General features: G+C 38.4%; 1 protein-coding gene across 1 annotated transcript in view; it reads right to left on the bottom strand.

Annotated features, from left to right (window-relative positions):
- Positions 1 to 16,087, bottom strand: part of LONP2 (lon peptidase 2, peroxisomal) — a 125,630-nt gene that overhangs the window by 2,054 nt on the left and 107,489 nt on the right. Inside the window, exons 12-14 of the mRNA XM_069082548.1 lie at positions 12,202 to 12,344; positions 4,099 to 4,306; positions 3,325 to 3,515 (exon numbers count right to left, since the gene is read on the bottom strand). Coding sequence (XP_068938649.1) covers positions 3,325 to 3,515; positions 4,099 to 4,306; positions 12,202 to 12,344 — 542 coding nt within the window. The remainder of the gene's footprint in view (positions 1 to 3,324; positions 3,516 to 4,098; positions 4,307 to 12,201; positions 12,345 to 16,087) is intronic.

A 16,087-nucleotide genomic window follows, 5' to 3' on the forward strand; every position in this document is an offset into this window, starting at 1 on the left:
ATATATAGCTATATATACATGTAGCTTATGTTTAGGCTAGGAAGGAAAGGATTTGTGGAGGTATAGAAAATATGGTATCTCTCTTAGAAGTGTTTGAAGGTTTATTAGTAAAAAAGGGGATTATATTGGTTTTGTTTAGCCCTTAAGGGCAGAAGTAAGAACAGTGCAAGGAAGTTACATTAGGCAAATCTAGGTACAGGGTAAAAGCAGCAGCTCCCCCACAACAAGAGCTATATAGCTACTAGTAAGCTAGATGGCATCTTGTCTGGGATGTTGCTGGAGAAGGGATTCTATCAGACTAGTTAGTTGGACTAACTAGCCAACTCCAAAATTCTGTAAACGTTAGTGAATTTATTTTAAGTCCCAAGGTTGTGGAATTTAAAACTGGAAATGACCTTAAATCATTTTTAGTTTAACCTTGTTTTACAGAAGAATAAACTGAGGAGACCCAGAAAGGTAAATTAACATATTCAGGGTCATACAAGAAATACATGAAGGGCTGGGATCTGAACTTGGGCATTCCGGTTCTACAGTATAACCTAAATAGTAACCAAACAGGATCACAGTCCCCCAACTCCACTCAAATACTCTGTAGTAGAGTGTAGAACTGTTACTCTTTCATATAAATCTCACAGTAGTGTGATAATTAAAATCTAAAGAGTCACGGGGTTTCATATTTAATAATAGTGATTTATAGCTTGTAGCTTTATAAACAATGTATTTGATGTGTATATATTCATGGCATATGGAGTATTTTTCTAAATAGATTTGGAAAGGTGAGGACTGCAGCAAAAGTTTTAAAACTTGGCTAAAAACAGGTATGTGTTTGTTTGCATGAAGATGCAATGACATTTAAATAAATTAAGGCCTCAGATGCTGCTACGTAGAAATTAAGAAAAACATTCTCCTAAACACTTTTAAGATACCTTTATGGGAAGAAATAATTAGAAGGTAACAAAGAATAATTTATCCTTGGAGAGTCTACCTATAATAGTTTGCCCAAATGGTAGGATTTGTCTGGAGAAAAACTTCTATTTATCATCATCCTCTCCTAATCCTGGAGACACAATCATCAGGTGGTCAGATGACCCTCCCTACCATCTCCGTATACTTCCTGCTTTCTCATCCCCACATCCCCTCAACCCCCCTTCCAGGTATTTACCTTTGCCCTCCCTTTAACTTTCTTCTATCATTAATAAATTTTCCTTCATTTTAGAACTCTCTTTTCTAAACAATACTGCATGTGTCTGTGGCTATCGTTTTAACTACCATGTGTATGTACCTTTTTTCTTGTGTACTATCATCACATCCTGGGCCAGGTGGAGAAAAATGAATATGCTTTGCCCCACACTTCCTCTATCAAAATCATTCAGCAACATTTACTCTGAGGAGGTTTTATTCATTATCTCAGACAAACAAACCTGGGAATGAACTTCATTTATGGCCAAGGCCATCCATTGTGTATATTTTCTCCTTGGTTTGTCTTTTTTTTTTAAATTAAATTTTATGTTCGTTTTTAGTTTACATCATTCATTTCCACAAGATTTTGAGTTACAAATTTTCTCCCTATCTTTCCCCTATCCATCACCCCCAAACAGCAATCCCACTGAATATGCCCTCCTGCAATCTGCTCTCTCCTACATGTCCTCTCTCTGACTTTCCAGTAGGGCAAGGTGTATCTCTATGCCCCAGTGTCTGTATATCTTATTTTCCAGCTGCATGAAAAAAAATTAATATATATATATTTTTCTAAATATTTGATTTTAAAACTTTGAATTCCAGATTCTTTCCCTTCCTCCCCCCTCACCCACCCTTACTGGGAAGATAAGCAATTCAATATAGGTTGTACACGTGTAGCTATGTACAAAACCTTTCCAGAGTGGATATATTGTGAAAGACTGACTATATTTCCCTCCATCCTATCCCACCCCTATCATTCCCCTTCTTTATCATTTCTAAAAACATTCCCAGTTCTCCCCCAACCATTAAAAATACTTTCCCTTGACCCCTCAAGTTATTTTCTCTCCTCTCTGACTGCCAAACTTAGAAAAATCAGTCTACCCTCATTTCTTCCAAATCTCAAACTTCACTTAACTGAATCTATTCTAAAGTTACTAATTATCTCTTAATTGCTAAATCTTACGATTTTTTGATTCCTCATCCTTCATGACTCTGTTGCACCTTTTGACAGTGACCAAACCCCTTCCTCCTACATGGTCTTTCCGCCCTAGATTTTTGTGACTGCTTTCCCATAGTTATCCTCCTGTCTGTTCATTCCTTCTAAGTCTTCTTTGCTAGTTCATCTTCATGTCCATTTTTTAACCCTAAGTATCTAAAGGTGCTGTCCTAGGTCCTGTTCCTTTCTTTCTCTACACCTGTATGTTCAAATATTCTGTCTATGCAAATGATTCACAGATCTACATATTCATCTACAGTCTCCTGAGTCCTGTATTACCAACTGCATTAGATATAAACAAGATGTCTTTTTTTAAACCTCTCATATTAAACAGAAACAGAAATTGTGCTATTTCTCCTCCCGTGCCCTCCCTACATTCCTTATTTCAGTCAAGGGCACTACTTCATTCACTCAGCTGCCAGGTTTGGTTGATTCAATCTCTACATCTCTCACATCATTCTTCTTTTCTACTCACATAACCACTTTCGTGGCCTTATTAAAGACTGTTGCAACAGCTTTTCCAGTTGGTTTCCCTGATTCTAATCTCTCCCTTTTCCGTGTCCCAAAAAGTCACGAAATTGATATTCCTACATAGACCCAATCATGTTACTCTTCTGCTTAAGAAACTCCAGTGTTTCCCATATGTCTCTACAATAAAATACAAACTACTCTGTTTGGCTTTTAAAGCCTTTCATAATCTAGCTCCAATCTATCTTTCCAGGTTGATTTTATATTTTCTCCCCTCTTCCCCTCTATTCTAGTAAAACTAGCCTGTTGTTCTCCATACACAACATTCCTCCTCCCACCACCCTCCTACACGAAGCCTTTCTCCAAGTTGTAGGTGGCCTAGCCTCTTCCGATTACATTGTTTTTCCTTTACAACTTTTGTATTCTGTATTCTCTGTTTTGTGTAGATGTTTCTCCCTTGCAGAAAATAAGCTTCTTGAAGGAAGAGACTGTTTCCCTCCCAAATTTCCCCAGTGCTTCACACATAATAAATGTTTGTTGAATGAATTATGTAAAAAAATTCTTAAAACATGGCAGTGAGGGTAAAGATGACAAACCCATTACACCTAGGTGGTTCCATGGGGAAACTGAGAAAATTCTTAATTTGAATCAATGTAAATGGGTTCCCTCTTGATACTTACTGGAAGAACAAGACCTCTCAGTGTAATTTCTCCAGTCATGGCTACATCTGAACGCACCAGCCGCCCACTAAAAAGTGAGGCAAGGCAGGTTACTATAGTAACTCCAGCAGATGGTCCATCTTTTGTGACAGCTCCAGCTGGGAAGTGCAGATGGATGTCTGTGTTGTCAAGCAGATCAAAACTTCCAGAAGCTATTATTAAAGAAGGAAAAAAAAATTTTAAGTAAAAAATCAAAACCTGTATTTTTCTTGGTCTTTGTACTTAGGTTTTTCCCTTCCCATTAGTCTTTTAAGATCATTTTAGTATATGCTACATTGGGTCCCAAAGCCCTTTGAAACCTCAAATGAGCCCAACAAAGTTGTTTTCTGAGTTTTCTAGCTATGTGATAATCCACCAAAACAACAACAAAAAAACTAAAGATGGAGGATTAGAACTTTCTATCCTTTTTAGTAATCATGTTTCTATACTAAAAATAGGTTAATCAGCTCATAGATGTGTTTGTATTTTCCAGAATTATTCCTTACTAATCACTGTCATTACAGAAGTAGTTAGTGTATAGCTGATTTAAGAAGAAATCTATCACCACTAGTGGAGACTCAAAGCTCAGTTGTAAGGGACCTCCTTAATATTATCAGAATACAATATTTCAAATTTATTTTAACCTTGGTGAAGGAATTTGGGGGAAATATGATCTAAGAAAACATCTCATCTGGAGAGTTACTATTGCAGATCCAACACTGAATTATATACCGCTGCTGTCTAAAGTTCACATACCATTAGTCAGGTGATACTTCTTTGCATTGCTGCGCAGCCAACTGATAGCAAGGTGTGCAGACTCCTTCATGACATCTCCCAGCTGTCCAGTCAATGTTAACTGACCTTCACCATCCATTCGACTGGCTTCCACAAACATGATCTCCCCACCTAATGGACTCCAGACTAAACCTATTGCCACCCCTGGCTGACTCAAACGCTCAGACACCTTCAAAAACAAAAACAGAACAGCAAAGCGCGTGAGGCCTGTGCTTTTCCAAACATCTGTAAGTAAGCACCAACTTATTTTTAGGCTTCTATCAGGTAGACTATGAGTCAACCAGTCTCTTCAGGCAAAGCTCTGTGCTTTTTGCTCCCCTAAAGAATTTTAACTACTAACATCTAAAAGGCTGTTGGCACACCTCACACTTACTACTTACCTTTTGGCTTTCTACCAGTGGTAACAACTTCCGTGTTGTCATCTGTCTAAGGCACACATTACCTTAAGCTTTAAGAAACCAAGTAGGGGTAATTCTGGTTTTAAGGACTGTGTGGGCCCAGAGGGATTAACACCTGCCCTGGTTATCAGGGAACAATCCTGCTGTTTCTAGCTACTCAAGTGTCAATACTATCTTGCATATTCCCCCACTGTTACTCCAAAGCCTGCCTTATTTTGTGTACACTGGTTTCATGAAGAGGAATAAACCCTATTCTATATAAAAAATATTTGAGAAATGTTCATCTTGGATATTGTAGGCCCTCTCCTCAATGTAGTGTGAAAGAAGGGGAGCTTGGGCATAGTAAATCCTTTCTGTATTGAATAATCCAGAATTTCTTGCTTCCTGTCTGATTTACTTTGAGGCCTACAAGGAGCTCTCTGAAGCTCAACTTTCCCATTTTCAGAAACAGTAGCAGAGAAAAGCTAGTTAACAGCATCACAGATTTCTTCATCAGAAATGGGGCTTCTATGGTATGATTTACCACCTTTTTAAACTTGAAAATTCTATAGATCCCAAGTGGTGAATCTTCTTCCTCTTTTAAGGGGAAGTAAACTAGATAGAGCTAGATTATAAAAACTAACAAAGCTCAAAAGTGAGCCTATGACACACTTCTTGTATCTGAAAACTCAGAGTGGTTGGCTGAAAATATCTGACTAGTTATAAGTGGCTCCATTCTATACAATGTTCAACAGTTTAACTCTATAGGCTAAAAGATGTGGGACAGACAAGGAAAAGAGAACCCCAAATGAAAAAAATAGTATATATGACTGCTCCCCCAATGTGTAGTGAAAATCTTTTTTTTTTTAAATAATAAACAAGGAATTATGGAAGAAAAAAAATCAGAACATACAATGAAGACATGGAACCTACTTGTCAACGATCATATGCTAACACTGAGTAAGATAATTGAAAAGAAGCACCTTTAAATACAGGAGGCATTTTAACTTGTATACTCAAGACATTGTGATCTTTTCGAAAAACCTAACAATGTAGCATTTACTTGTATATCTGCTTCCTTCATTGAAGATGTCAGAAGGACAAGTAATAAGTCTTGCTTTTTGCTCTTACTTGGCATTTCTCTACTACTGTTAAATCATTTCACACACACAAAAAATTTCTAACAATACATGGGATTTCACTGGGTAAAGAACTCTAGGTGAGCACACTTCCCCTACTAACTAGTGCAGATCAGCACCAGCTCTGCTTTAGAGCCTCAGAGAGGCCTCAGTGCCATTGACCTGAGAAGTTGCTATCTCTAGGGTCACATAGCCTGGGTGCTGTAAAGGCAGGACTTGAACCCATATCTCTGACTCAGATCAGGGAGAAGCATCTCCTCTATTCTATGCTGCCATGTATTATTTTGTAATATTTCCTGATAACATGATTCAGCTATTTAAAAAATCTATACTTGTCCACTTAATTTATAGTAAACTGTATACAAAATAGTTTCCATAGCTAGTTAAGAATCTTCCATATTGACCAATACAGAATGTTTTCATTTGGACATTCGTTATTAGCTAGTTCATTTTTGGCCACTCCTTTCTCTTCCATTTTTGGAATCATATAATGGCATTCCTATTGTTACATTTTAATTTTTAAGTGTAGAATAGCATAGACTTGTAGCTTAGGATAAGATCTTTCACAAATGTGGCCTCAGTCTGAGGATGAAAATTTAGTGGGATACCAAACAATATGGTGTTTCAGGATTATCTAAGCAAATAACCCTCAGTATAAATCATTATTTTGAAATATGTAATAAGCAATTTCTTTTTCTAAACAAGCTCTTTGTAGATAGCTTTACAGAACAAAAAGCAGAGTATAATTCATTTGTCAAATATTTATAGAAGAAAGACATGACTTCAAGATCCTTGATCTGCCACTAACTAGATTGTACGACTTTGGGCAAATCTCTGGGTCTTCATCCATATCACATCCAATAACAGATTTCCCCCAGAGGCTCTGTCCTGCATCCTTTTCTCTTTTCCCTCTGTACTACTTCACTCGGTGATATTGCGTTTCAATAGTCACTTCTATGCAGATGATTCTCAGATCTACTTGTATACCTCCAACTTCTCTCTTGACTCTGGTTTTGTATTTCCAACTACCTTTTAGAAATCTCAAACTGGAACTGCCTTTTAGACATCTTTAAATGGTTATCCCAAGAAAACCTTAAACTCAACATGTCCAAAACTGAACTCATTAACTCACCCCTCCCTAAACCTTTCCTTCCTAGCTTCACGTCTGGGGGTACCATTATCCTCCCAGTCACCCTCCCCACCTAAATGTCATCCTCAATTCTACACCCTCTCTCACCCTCTACATCCAAATCCACATCAAGTCCTGTCATTTCTATCTCTGAAATATGACCTCTTCTCTAACACTGCCAGCACCCTGGTGTAGTCCTCCATCACCTCCCACCTGGATTGTCTGAAAGTGCCTGCTGCTTTGTTCTCCTTCACTCAAAATCTCTCTTCCCTCTAATCCATCCTTTACTCAGTTGTCAAACTGAATTATCTTTCTAAAAAATGTAGGTTTTATTATCCTATTCAATAATAAACTCCAGTGACTATCACTTTTAGGATAAAATTTAGAATGTTCTTTTTGCCTTTTTTCTTTCCATTTTTCAAATGCTTTATTAACTTCTGATTTACATCATTTATTTCTGCCAGATTTTGAGTTACAAATTTTCTCCCCGTTTTTCCCCTACCCACCGCCCCAAAATAACAGTCCCACAGGATATCCCCTCCTCCAGTCTGCTCTCTCCCATATTTTCTCCCATACCCCTTTCAACTTTTCCAGTAGGGCATAGTGGATCACTTTGCCCCAGTGCCTGTATATCTTATTTCCCAATTACATGTAAAATAGTATTAATAATAGTATATATGTATATATATATATACATATATATATATATATATATATATTTAAACATTTGATTTTAAAACTTTGAATTCCAGATTCATTCCCTTCCTCCCTTGTCACCCACCCTTACTAGGAAGACAAGCAGTTCAGTATAAGTTGCACATGTGTAGCTAATGCAAAACAATAACATAGTAGATATATTGTAAGACTGACTATATTTCCCTCCCTCCTATCCCACCTCCCACTTGTTCTATTCTCTACTTTGATCCTGTCCCTTTTCAAAAGTGGGTGCTTCCAACTTCCCTCCCTTCCACGATCCCCCCTCTCATCCCCTTCCCCCCCTACTCTCCTGGAGGGTGAGATCCCCTATTTAGTGTGTATTTCACTCCCTCCTCAAGCCAGATTCAATGAGAATAAAGTTAACCCATTCCCTTTTGCCTTCCTATTCTTCCCCTCCATTGTAACCATTTTCCCTTGCCTCTTCTATATGAGATAAGTTTACCCCATTCTGTCTCTCCCCATCTCCTCTTAATTTCACCTTTTAAGTATCATCTCTTCCTGTTAAATTGGTCCTGTGCCCTCTATCTAGGTATACCTGTAATCATATATACACACATTCACATATGTATTCATATGCCCATATACCCTCATATATCGACATATATGTATTTCTATTCCCTTCAACTATTTTCACACTGAGAAAAGTTTCATCAGTTCCAATGATTGTTTTTCCATGTAGGAATGTTAATAGTTCAACTTTGACAAGTTCCTTATGATTTCTTTTCCCTGTTTACCTTCTCATGCTTCTTGTATCTGAATGTCAAATTTTCTATTCAACTCTGGTTTTTTCAGCAAGAATGCTTGAAAGTCCTCTATTCCACTGAATGACCATATTTTCCCCTGAAACATGATACTCAGTTTTGCTGGGTAGGTGATTCTTGGTTTTAATCCCGGCTCCTTTGACCTCTGGAATATCATATTCCAAGCCCTTCGATCCCTCAGTGTAGAAGCTGCCAGATCCTGGGTTATCCTGATTGTGTTTCCACAATATTCAAATTGTTTCTTCCTGGCTGCTTGTAATATTCTCTCCTTAATCTGGGAATTCTAGAACCTGGCTATAATATTCCTAGGAGTTTTCTTTTTGGGATCTTTTTCAGGACTTTATTGTCATTTTCACAAAGATACTTCTCCCCTGAAATTACCAAACCAACATCCTTTCTAAAGCTCCGAAATAGAAGTGTCATCTATAAAATGACTTCCTATGCAATTCTTGACAAATGGGAAATTCTCTTTAGTCTAATCACTGTTGGAGATAAGGTGAATACCCAAATCACAGCAGATTCTAAACCACAAAAAGGCTGCAATGGGTCAGCCACAAAAAAAGAACTCTACTGAATCTCCCACATAATGGATTAGGTATATTAAGATAATAGAAAGGGGAAATTCAAACTTTCCTTAAAACAAACAACAACAAAGTTGTAAGGAAGAGCTAATGCCTGATCTCTCACTAAATCAGGCTGGAATTTAAGAAGACCTTCCAAGACTAAGCTGTGTCAACTGACACAAGGCCAAGAAAATAGTAGAATGGAAATTTTATTTCAAAATAAAACTATAATATTTTTTGCCTCAATTGAAGCACCTGAGTTAACTAGGATTAACTCACCTTGTTTACAAATTAGAGGCATTTTCTACTTCTAACAAACATGATACCAGCATTTATTGTGTGCGTGTGCAAGACAAAGGGTACAGTTTAAGAGTTTGCTGGTGTCTCAGGATGGCATTGGATGTTTTCTAAAATTTGAATGAAATTCAGAAATGCAAGCAAAAATATAATACTGATGTTTGAAGGGCCTGAAGTCCTGTGGTCAGAAAACCAGATAGCACAAAAGATGCTTCTGGCTACAATGATTGGTTTTCTGAGACAGAAAACTGAAAAAAATTTGTACAGGGAAAAATAAGAATATTTACTTGTTGTTCTAGGACTCTTTTATAACTGCCAACTATGGCTAGACTTCCCCAAAGTCAGAGCTAACTCTTCTTATTTGGAGTTGTCTTTGTGTTGAAAGTAACATAATGGCACTCTCCTAAACTTGTATCACAGGTACATAAGTGTCAAGAATCCATCTGACCTTGATCATTTGGGAAATTCAACCTCACAAGGCAGGGGTGGGGGTGTTGTGGGGTGGTGGTGGTGGTCTAGCTCACTAATACGTTAGATACTTTTAAAAGTAATCTTAGCTAGATAAGATGGATCTATGCAGCTATTTTTTTTTTTTTATAAATTTCTCTTTGTTGAATTTTAGAAAGAAGGGAACATGATTTAAAAAAAAAATTTCTGGTAGATATTGACAATGCCTTGAATATATACACGAATTCAAGAAAGATCTGCGATTTCATTGGCATAGGGAAGAAATAATAACTGACACTTATTCAAAATTTTCAGTGTTTTATCTTAATCTTTTCTCATTTAAGCCTCACCATAACTAAGTGAAGTACCATGGTTATTATTCTCATTTTATAGATGAAGAAACTAGGCTGAGACAGCAAGTGATTTGCCCTAATTAATGCCAGAGGCGGAATATGTGTTCAGGTCTTCCTGACTCCACATCCGGCACTCTGTCCTCTATGCCATATTCCTGTTATGCCTCACATATATAGTAGGAGTTTAGTACACATTTGACCAAATATTTTAGAAAGCACTAAAAATGGTATTTTACCCACCTGGCATTTTCTCGCTAAACTTAACTACTGAGGAGGCAGAGAAGCAGGACTTAATATTTCAGCTTTCCAACCATAGCTTAGATTTTTGTAGTACTTTTCTCACAACACCTGTGTGAGGCACAGTAGACAGTATAAGTATTATCCTTTTTATAGAGATGGGGAATCTTGAGAAACATAGAGCAGTGAGATGAGTTAGGGCTAATGCCCATTATTAATGATCAGACTATCTAGATAGCTTGGAGAAACCCCCAGAACATGACCTCCTCTGTAAACTTGGAGAAGATCAAAGCTTCTGTCCTCTGAGACCTAAACTGTAGAGCTCAAAGAGAAAATCTGGAAAGGGTAACAAGGTTTTGTGGTATATTATCAAACTACCCTCCAGATTCATGTAAGTATAATAGGGCTCATTTGCACACAGAATAAAAATTCCATAAGCAAAGTGAAATGGAATTTCTTCACTGGGCATTACCTATTTAGAACTGCTAAACTATGCTTATAAAATTTCTAGTCTATTCTCCTTTTTTTTCCTTTGTCACAGGTCCAAGAGTTTCAGACTACCTTCAAAAATAATACCAGTAAAAAAGTTGGGAGGACGTTTAAAGTGTATACCCACCCTACCATTGTGGATTAGAGCTGGAAGTGATCTCCAGGGTCATCTAGTCTGATCCCTGCATCTAAACCAGTGAAGTGACTGATGGCCTGAGGCCCCAGGACAAAGCTTGGGATTCAAACCCAGGGCATCTTACTCCAAATCCAGCAGTCTTTCCCCTCTTCCACATTCGTAACTGGACTATTCTTGTGTTGCCCTAATCTAATTATTCTAAGTGAACTGCTGGAATGTACTTTTGCTGGAATTAAATGGATTAAAGTGGTCCCACTGACACTGCACAGTCACATTATTATTTTCCTCACCAAACCATTTTTAGGGCTTTATAATCTAAAAGCTCAATGCCAAGAACCCCAAGGTTTAACTTTGCTTCAAGATGATTATGTTATCTTAAGGCCTTCAAAATCCTGAAGAAACCCAACTTCAAAGGCAGTATAAGTCCTATGAGCAACCCCAAATGATTCTGACAGATTCTGCTCTCCATCACACCTCCTGCCCAGGACAATAATCTTTATTTATGAACTGAAAACTCTATACAAGTACAAACCCATTTCCATAAAAGGGATAAGGCTGCCCCACCCCTAGTGTGACTCTGGTTAAACAATTTCCCTTGGTAGTCATTCCAAATGTCTAATAAGGATGATTATTTTCTGCCACTCACCCTGTGCTGAAATGTACCTTCATGTCATGAATATGAGGTGATGGTCCTGTTATACTTCTGAATAAAGATGTGCCCTGCCCCAAACAAAGAAATCCCCACTAATGTTAACAACACGTTTCCCCAAAAAGTTTTCCTAGTGGCTTAGCTAAATACAAAAATGGAATAAAATGTATTAAGGAAGACTACTTCAGTCATAGACAAATACTTATTTCAAGCAGCTTCCTCAAGTTCTCATCTCCTTTACAGCTCTGTTATGTCTTGGGGCTCAGGGGGTATGAAGTTTGTGTGATGTAGGAAGGAAAGGAAATGGGTGGAGACACAATACAAGAGGCTGAGCTGAAAGGAAACAATAACAGCAGAAGAACAGTATCCTGAAAGATGGAATCTAGAACTGAATGGGCAGTAATCTCTGGTGCTGTTTTCAGGCAACTATCTTTATTAGCTTTTCCCTCAATCCTAAGAAATCATACTTTTAAAGCAAATATACACCAAGAATAAAGATGTGCAAAAAAAGACCTGTTGTGCTCAAGAAAGTGTGTAGCTTTTCTCTCGAAATGGGATTGGATAGTGGAAAAAAAAGGCAGTGTAGACTAGATTATAGTAAAGGAAGACCTTGATACCACTTTTGTGCCACATGGAAAACAGGTCCTAACTATAAAACAAACAAAACAGAAATGACTACTACCACCTCAACTCCACATCCAAACTTCAAAACAATAAGCAATGGCTGGACTAAAACATCTCAGGATAAACAGAGAAACAATAACAGTCACCTCCATTTCATACATCGGTGGCCCAAGGATGTCTTTCAGTGCGTGGAAATCAATTAAGATAGGCATTTCAGGTGGCAGGGCCAGGTCAGGTGTGTCACTGATGGATTCAGGTTTTGCATCTTCCAGGACGTGTTCTCTGCACCCTGATAGAGCAAATTTAACAATCACAAGAGCTTCGAACAACGGAACATTTGTGGCATAGTTGAAGGAATGCTAGACAGGGAACCAGAAGACCAGAAATTTCCTTCTAGCTGGTATATTTAATAACCATGTAACTCAAGGTAAGTCACACCCTATCTACTTCATAGAGATGCTGAAAAGAAAGTCTCTGCGATACTTAAAAGTAGTATATATATTCTGTAATCTGCCTCATCTAACAGCCTATCTGAACAGACAATTAAATCAGAAGCAAAACAATTATTCTAAAATTGAACATTTCATCTTAATGATGTACTGAGACAGAGAAATCCATTGTCAGTGTTAAAAATTAAAACTCCATGTGTGAATGTATGTATGTGAACAAACTTTCAAGAGGACCTAGAGGGAGACATAAGGTGATGAATTTAAAGGCCACATATTCCAAGGCTGAAAGGTAACCATTAAGGCCCTTTGATATACCTTGTGCTCTTGATTAAACTGGGTAGGGCTTGATGAAGTCTTACCTTTGTTGTAGACAATCTGAATTTGGAAAGGGCAATTACTATCATGTGCTGTGCTTCTCTCATGAGTGCACAGGTCAACTGATGATACGCTTTGCCTTTCTGAAAGCCAAGGCAGAAGCCTAGCGGAATCCTTTAGAATAACGGGACATTTCCTCTCTGTCTTCTCCTGATTTGACTAAACCCCATATTGGCTAATTGCTGGGGAAAAGTACTGACTCATTTAGGTTTAAACTCTCCTAAGAGGGAAAATGGATAATGGATGAATAGACTATGAATGATGACAAAAAGATCTATCTAGCATTTTAAGGTTCATAAAGTTTTATGATAAATTAACTTATTTGATTTTCACCTCAAACTTTTGAATACTCATTCAAATGTTATGAAACTAAGGCTCAGAGAAATTAAACAACTTGCTCATGGTCACATTAAATATTAGAAGTAGGATTCAAACCTGGCAGGCAGCAAGGCAGACAGAATGCTAGGCCAGGCATCAGGAAGACTCATCTTCCGGAGTTCAAATATGGACTCAGACACTAGCTGTGTGACCTTGGGCAAGTCACCTAACCCTGTTTGCTTCATTTTTGTCTTCTGTAAAATGAGCTAGAGAAGGAAATAGCACTCCAATTACGAAGAGTTAGACATGACTAAAACAACAACAAAAATTTAAACCCATGTTTCTTTCAAATTTTACAAAACTAGAGCCCTTTCTTGATTCTAGGCTCAGTGCTCCATCCACTGCACTACTGAACGAAGGAAGGAAGGAAGGAAGGAAGGAAGGAAGGAAGGAAGGAAGGAAGGAAGGAAGGAAGGAAAGAAGGAGGGAAGGAAGGAGAGTGGAAAGAAGAGAGGTAGTTAGGTAGGGAATTACATATATTTGTGGCCAAGAAATCTGGCAAGAAGGATCAGGAGTGAAAGGGGGGAAGGTAGAGAAAGAGGTGGGAAGGGCAGAAAATGTTCACTACCATTCATTGTATTTCTTGAAGTTTTTTAAGCCATTCTTCTATTCGTTATTATTCTATGAGGCTGAGAGTCTACTGACCCTTCTGGAATTGTGCACTCTGTTCCCTTTTGATTTTATGACTTCTTGTCTTCCCCCCATATAGTCCCTTTTTATGCTTCCTATTTTTTCTTGAAAGCAGACTCTTCATCTTTTTTTTTTTTTCCTTTTTCAGTATCTAGCACAGAACCTTGAAAACAATGTACATTTAAAGTCTGCTGGCTTAGTGTCATTCCCCCCTGCCCCAGTAAACATTGTTTTATTAGCAGATTTTTTTTAATATTACAAATTTATATGCACTCTCAAAGTATATACACAGAATATCAGTAAGCAATGCCTGACAGAAAATATTCTGTGATTTCCAAAACAATGTTGGTCCCATCATCTTCTAGAAATAATTTATTTTATACTCAATTGTTATATAATCACAAAATCAATCAGAGTGGAAATTTGGTGGCCATCTAGTCCAACCAGCTGCTGCAAAGATTGCCTTTTTGTTATGGCATTTTGAGATGCCAGGGACCGTCTTCCTTAGTGGCAGGAAGGAGAAATAAGGGATTTTTCAAACAGATCCAGTCAGGGAAGCTTCCAGTAGTGCCATCAAGGCTGGACCTTGAAATAAGCAAACTGGATGCTGGTGCCTGCATGAGTCAGGAATCTTTCAGAAGACCAGGATCATGGAGGGGGCTTTTTGCCAGAAAGAAGGTACTTTTCTGGGATTCTCATACTGAGTTTTCTACTCTACTATTTTTACTACCTTCCTTGAGTTTGCCCAAGTCAAAGCTGCCCAGTGCAAGGTATAGGGCTGTGCTTTCTAAAGTAAGTTGACTTGGCACTTAAAGAATTTCTTCTTCCTTAGACTTCCTAGATGTCAAGGGCCAACTTTCTCTGGGGTGAAGGAAGTGGGAGATTTTCAAAGAGATACAGATTTGAAAGCTTCCTCTGGTTTCAGTAGTGTCAAAGAGACAGGGCACTCTCCTTTACAGAGGAGCAGGCTGAGAGGGAGCTTTGTGGAGCCAGCAGGTACCTGTCCTCCAGGCATCAATGGACAGTGGGAGGGAGGGAGGGTTTGCACACTGGGGTGCTACTTTTGCCCCCACTAGAATTCTCCCCAGGTTTACTCAAATTGTCCTTTGTTTACCAACAACACAGCCACTTGAGACCTGTTCAATTCAACTCAATAAGCCCTCTACCCAGCACTGGAAGTCCTGAAGGCATCTGCTGTCCTCCTCTGTAGTTTCAGCATGGTCTTGGCCTGTATTTACTAATTGTTCTGAATCACTAGGAAGGGCAACAAGGGTGAGGCCCTGAAGGGATCTTCTGAGATGAGGTCTGAGCATGGGAGCTCTTTTGATGCCTGCCAAGGGTCTAGGAAACTAGGAAAGTTGCAGGGGTAAGATTCCTGCCACCACAGTGATCCTCAGCTGGCTGCACAGGCCTCCAGGCCCCCCATCTGACCTGGAAAGGCTTCTAGAGGTCTTGGGATAAGCTCAAATGGTCTGAGTCATGAACTGACAGGTCCTGAAGCCAGCAGGGAAGTAAGATCGAAGCTGGGATGGAAGTGGACAAGGAAGGAAGATGATTCGCTTCATTCTTTTTTTTTTTTTTTTTAATTAATTTGTTTGTTTCCTTTTAGTTTACAGGATTCAATTCCACAATTCCTTGAGTTTCACATTTTGTCCCCCTCCCTCCCCTCCCCCCCATGGAGGCTTATAGTCAAGTATAGGATCTGTAACTACTTTCACATTATACATTAGTCAGGTTATAAGGATGGATTGTATCAGCTGGAATGAAAAATGGTAAAGAAGACATAAAACCAAATAAGAGAAGGAAAAAGATCAGGTATTTTGCTTGCACCTGGATATAAACTTAGTTCTTTCTAGTTCTTTCTCTGGATGCACATATTTCTCTCCATCATGAGTCTTTTGGGATTGACTTATATCACTGCATTGCTGAGAAGAGTCCAGTCTATCAAAGTTGGTCATCACACATATGTTGTGTCTGTAATTGTGTACAAATTTCTCCTGGTTCTACTCTTCTCACTCAGCATTAGTTCTTTTAAGCCTCTCCAGGTAAATATGAAGACCGTCTGCTCCTCGTTTCTTATAGCACAATAGTATTCCATAACATGCATATACCACAACTTGTTCAGCCATTCCCCAATTGATGGGTACCCCCTTAATTTCCAATTCTTTGCTACGACAAAAAGAGCTGCTATAAACATTTT

Source organism: Petaurus breviceps, unplaced genomic scaffold, assembly GCF_028583685.1.
Source record: "Petaurus breviceps papuanus isolate PSGF00001 unplaced genomic scaffold, PetGlider_PUasm1.0 171, whole genome shotgun sequence".
NCBI classification, from domain to species: Eukaryota; Metazoa; Chordata; class Mammalia; order Diprotodontia; family Petauridae; genus Petaurus; species Petaurus breviceps.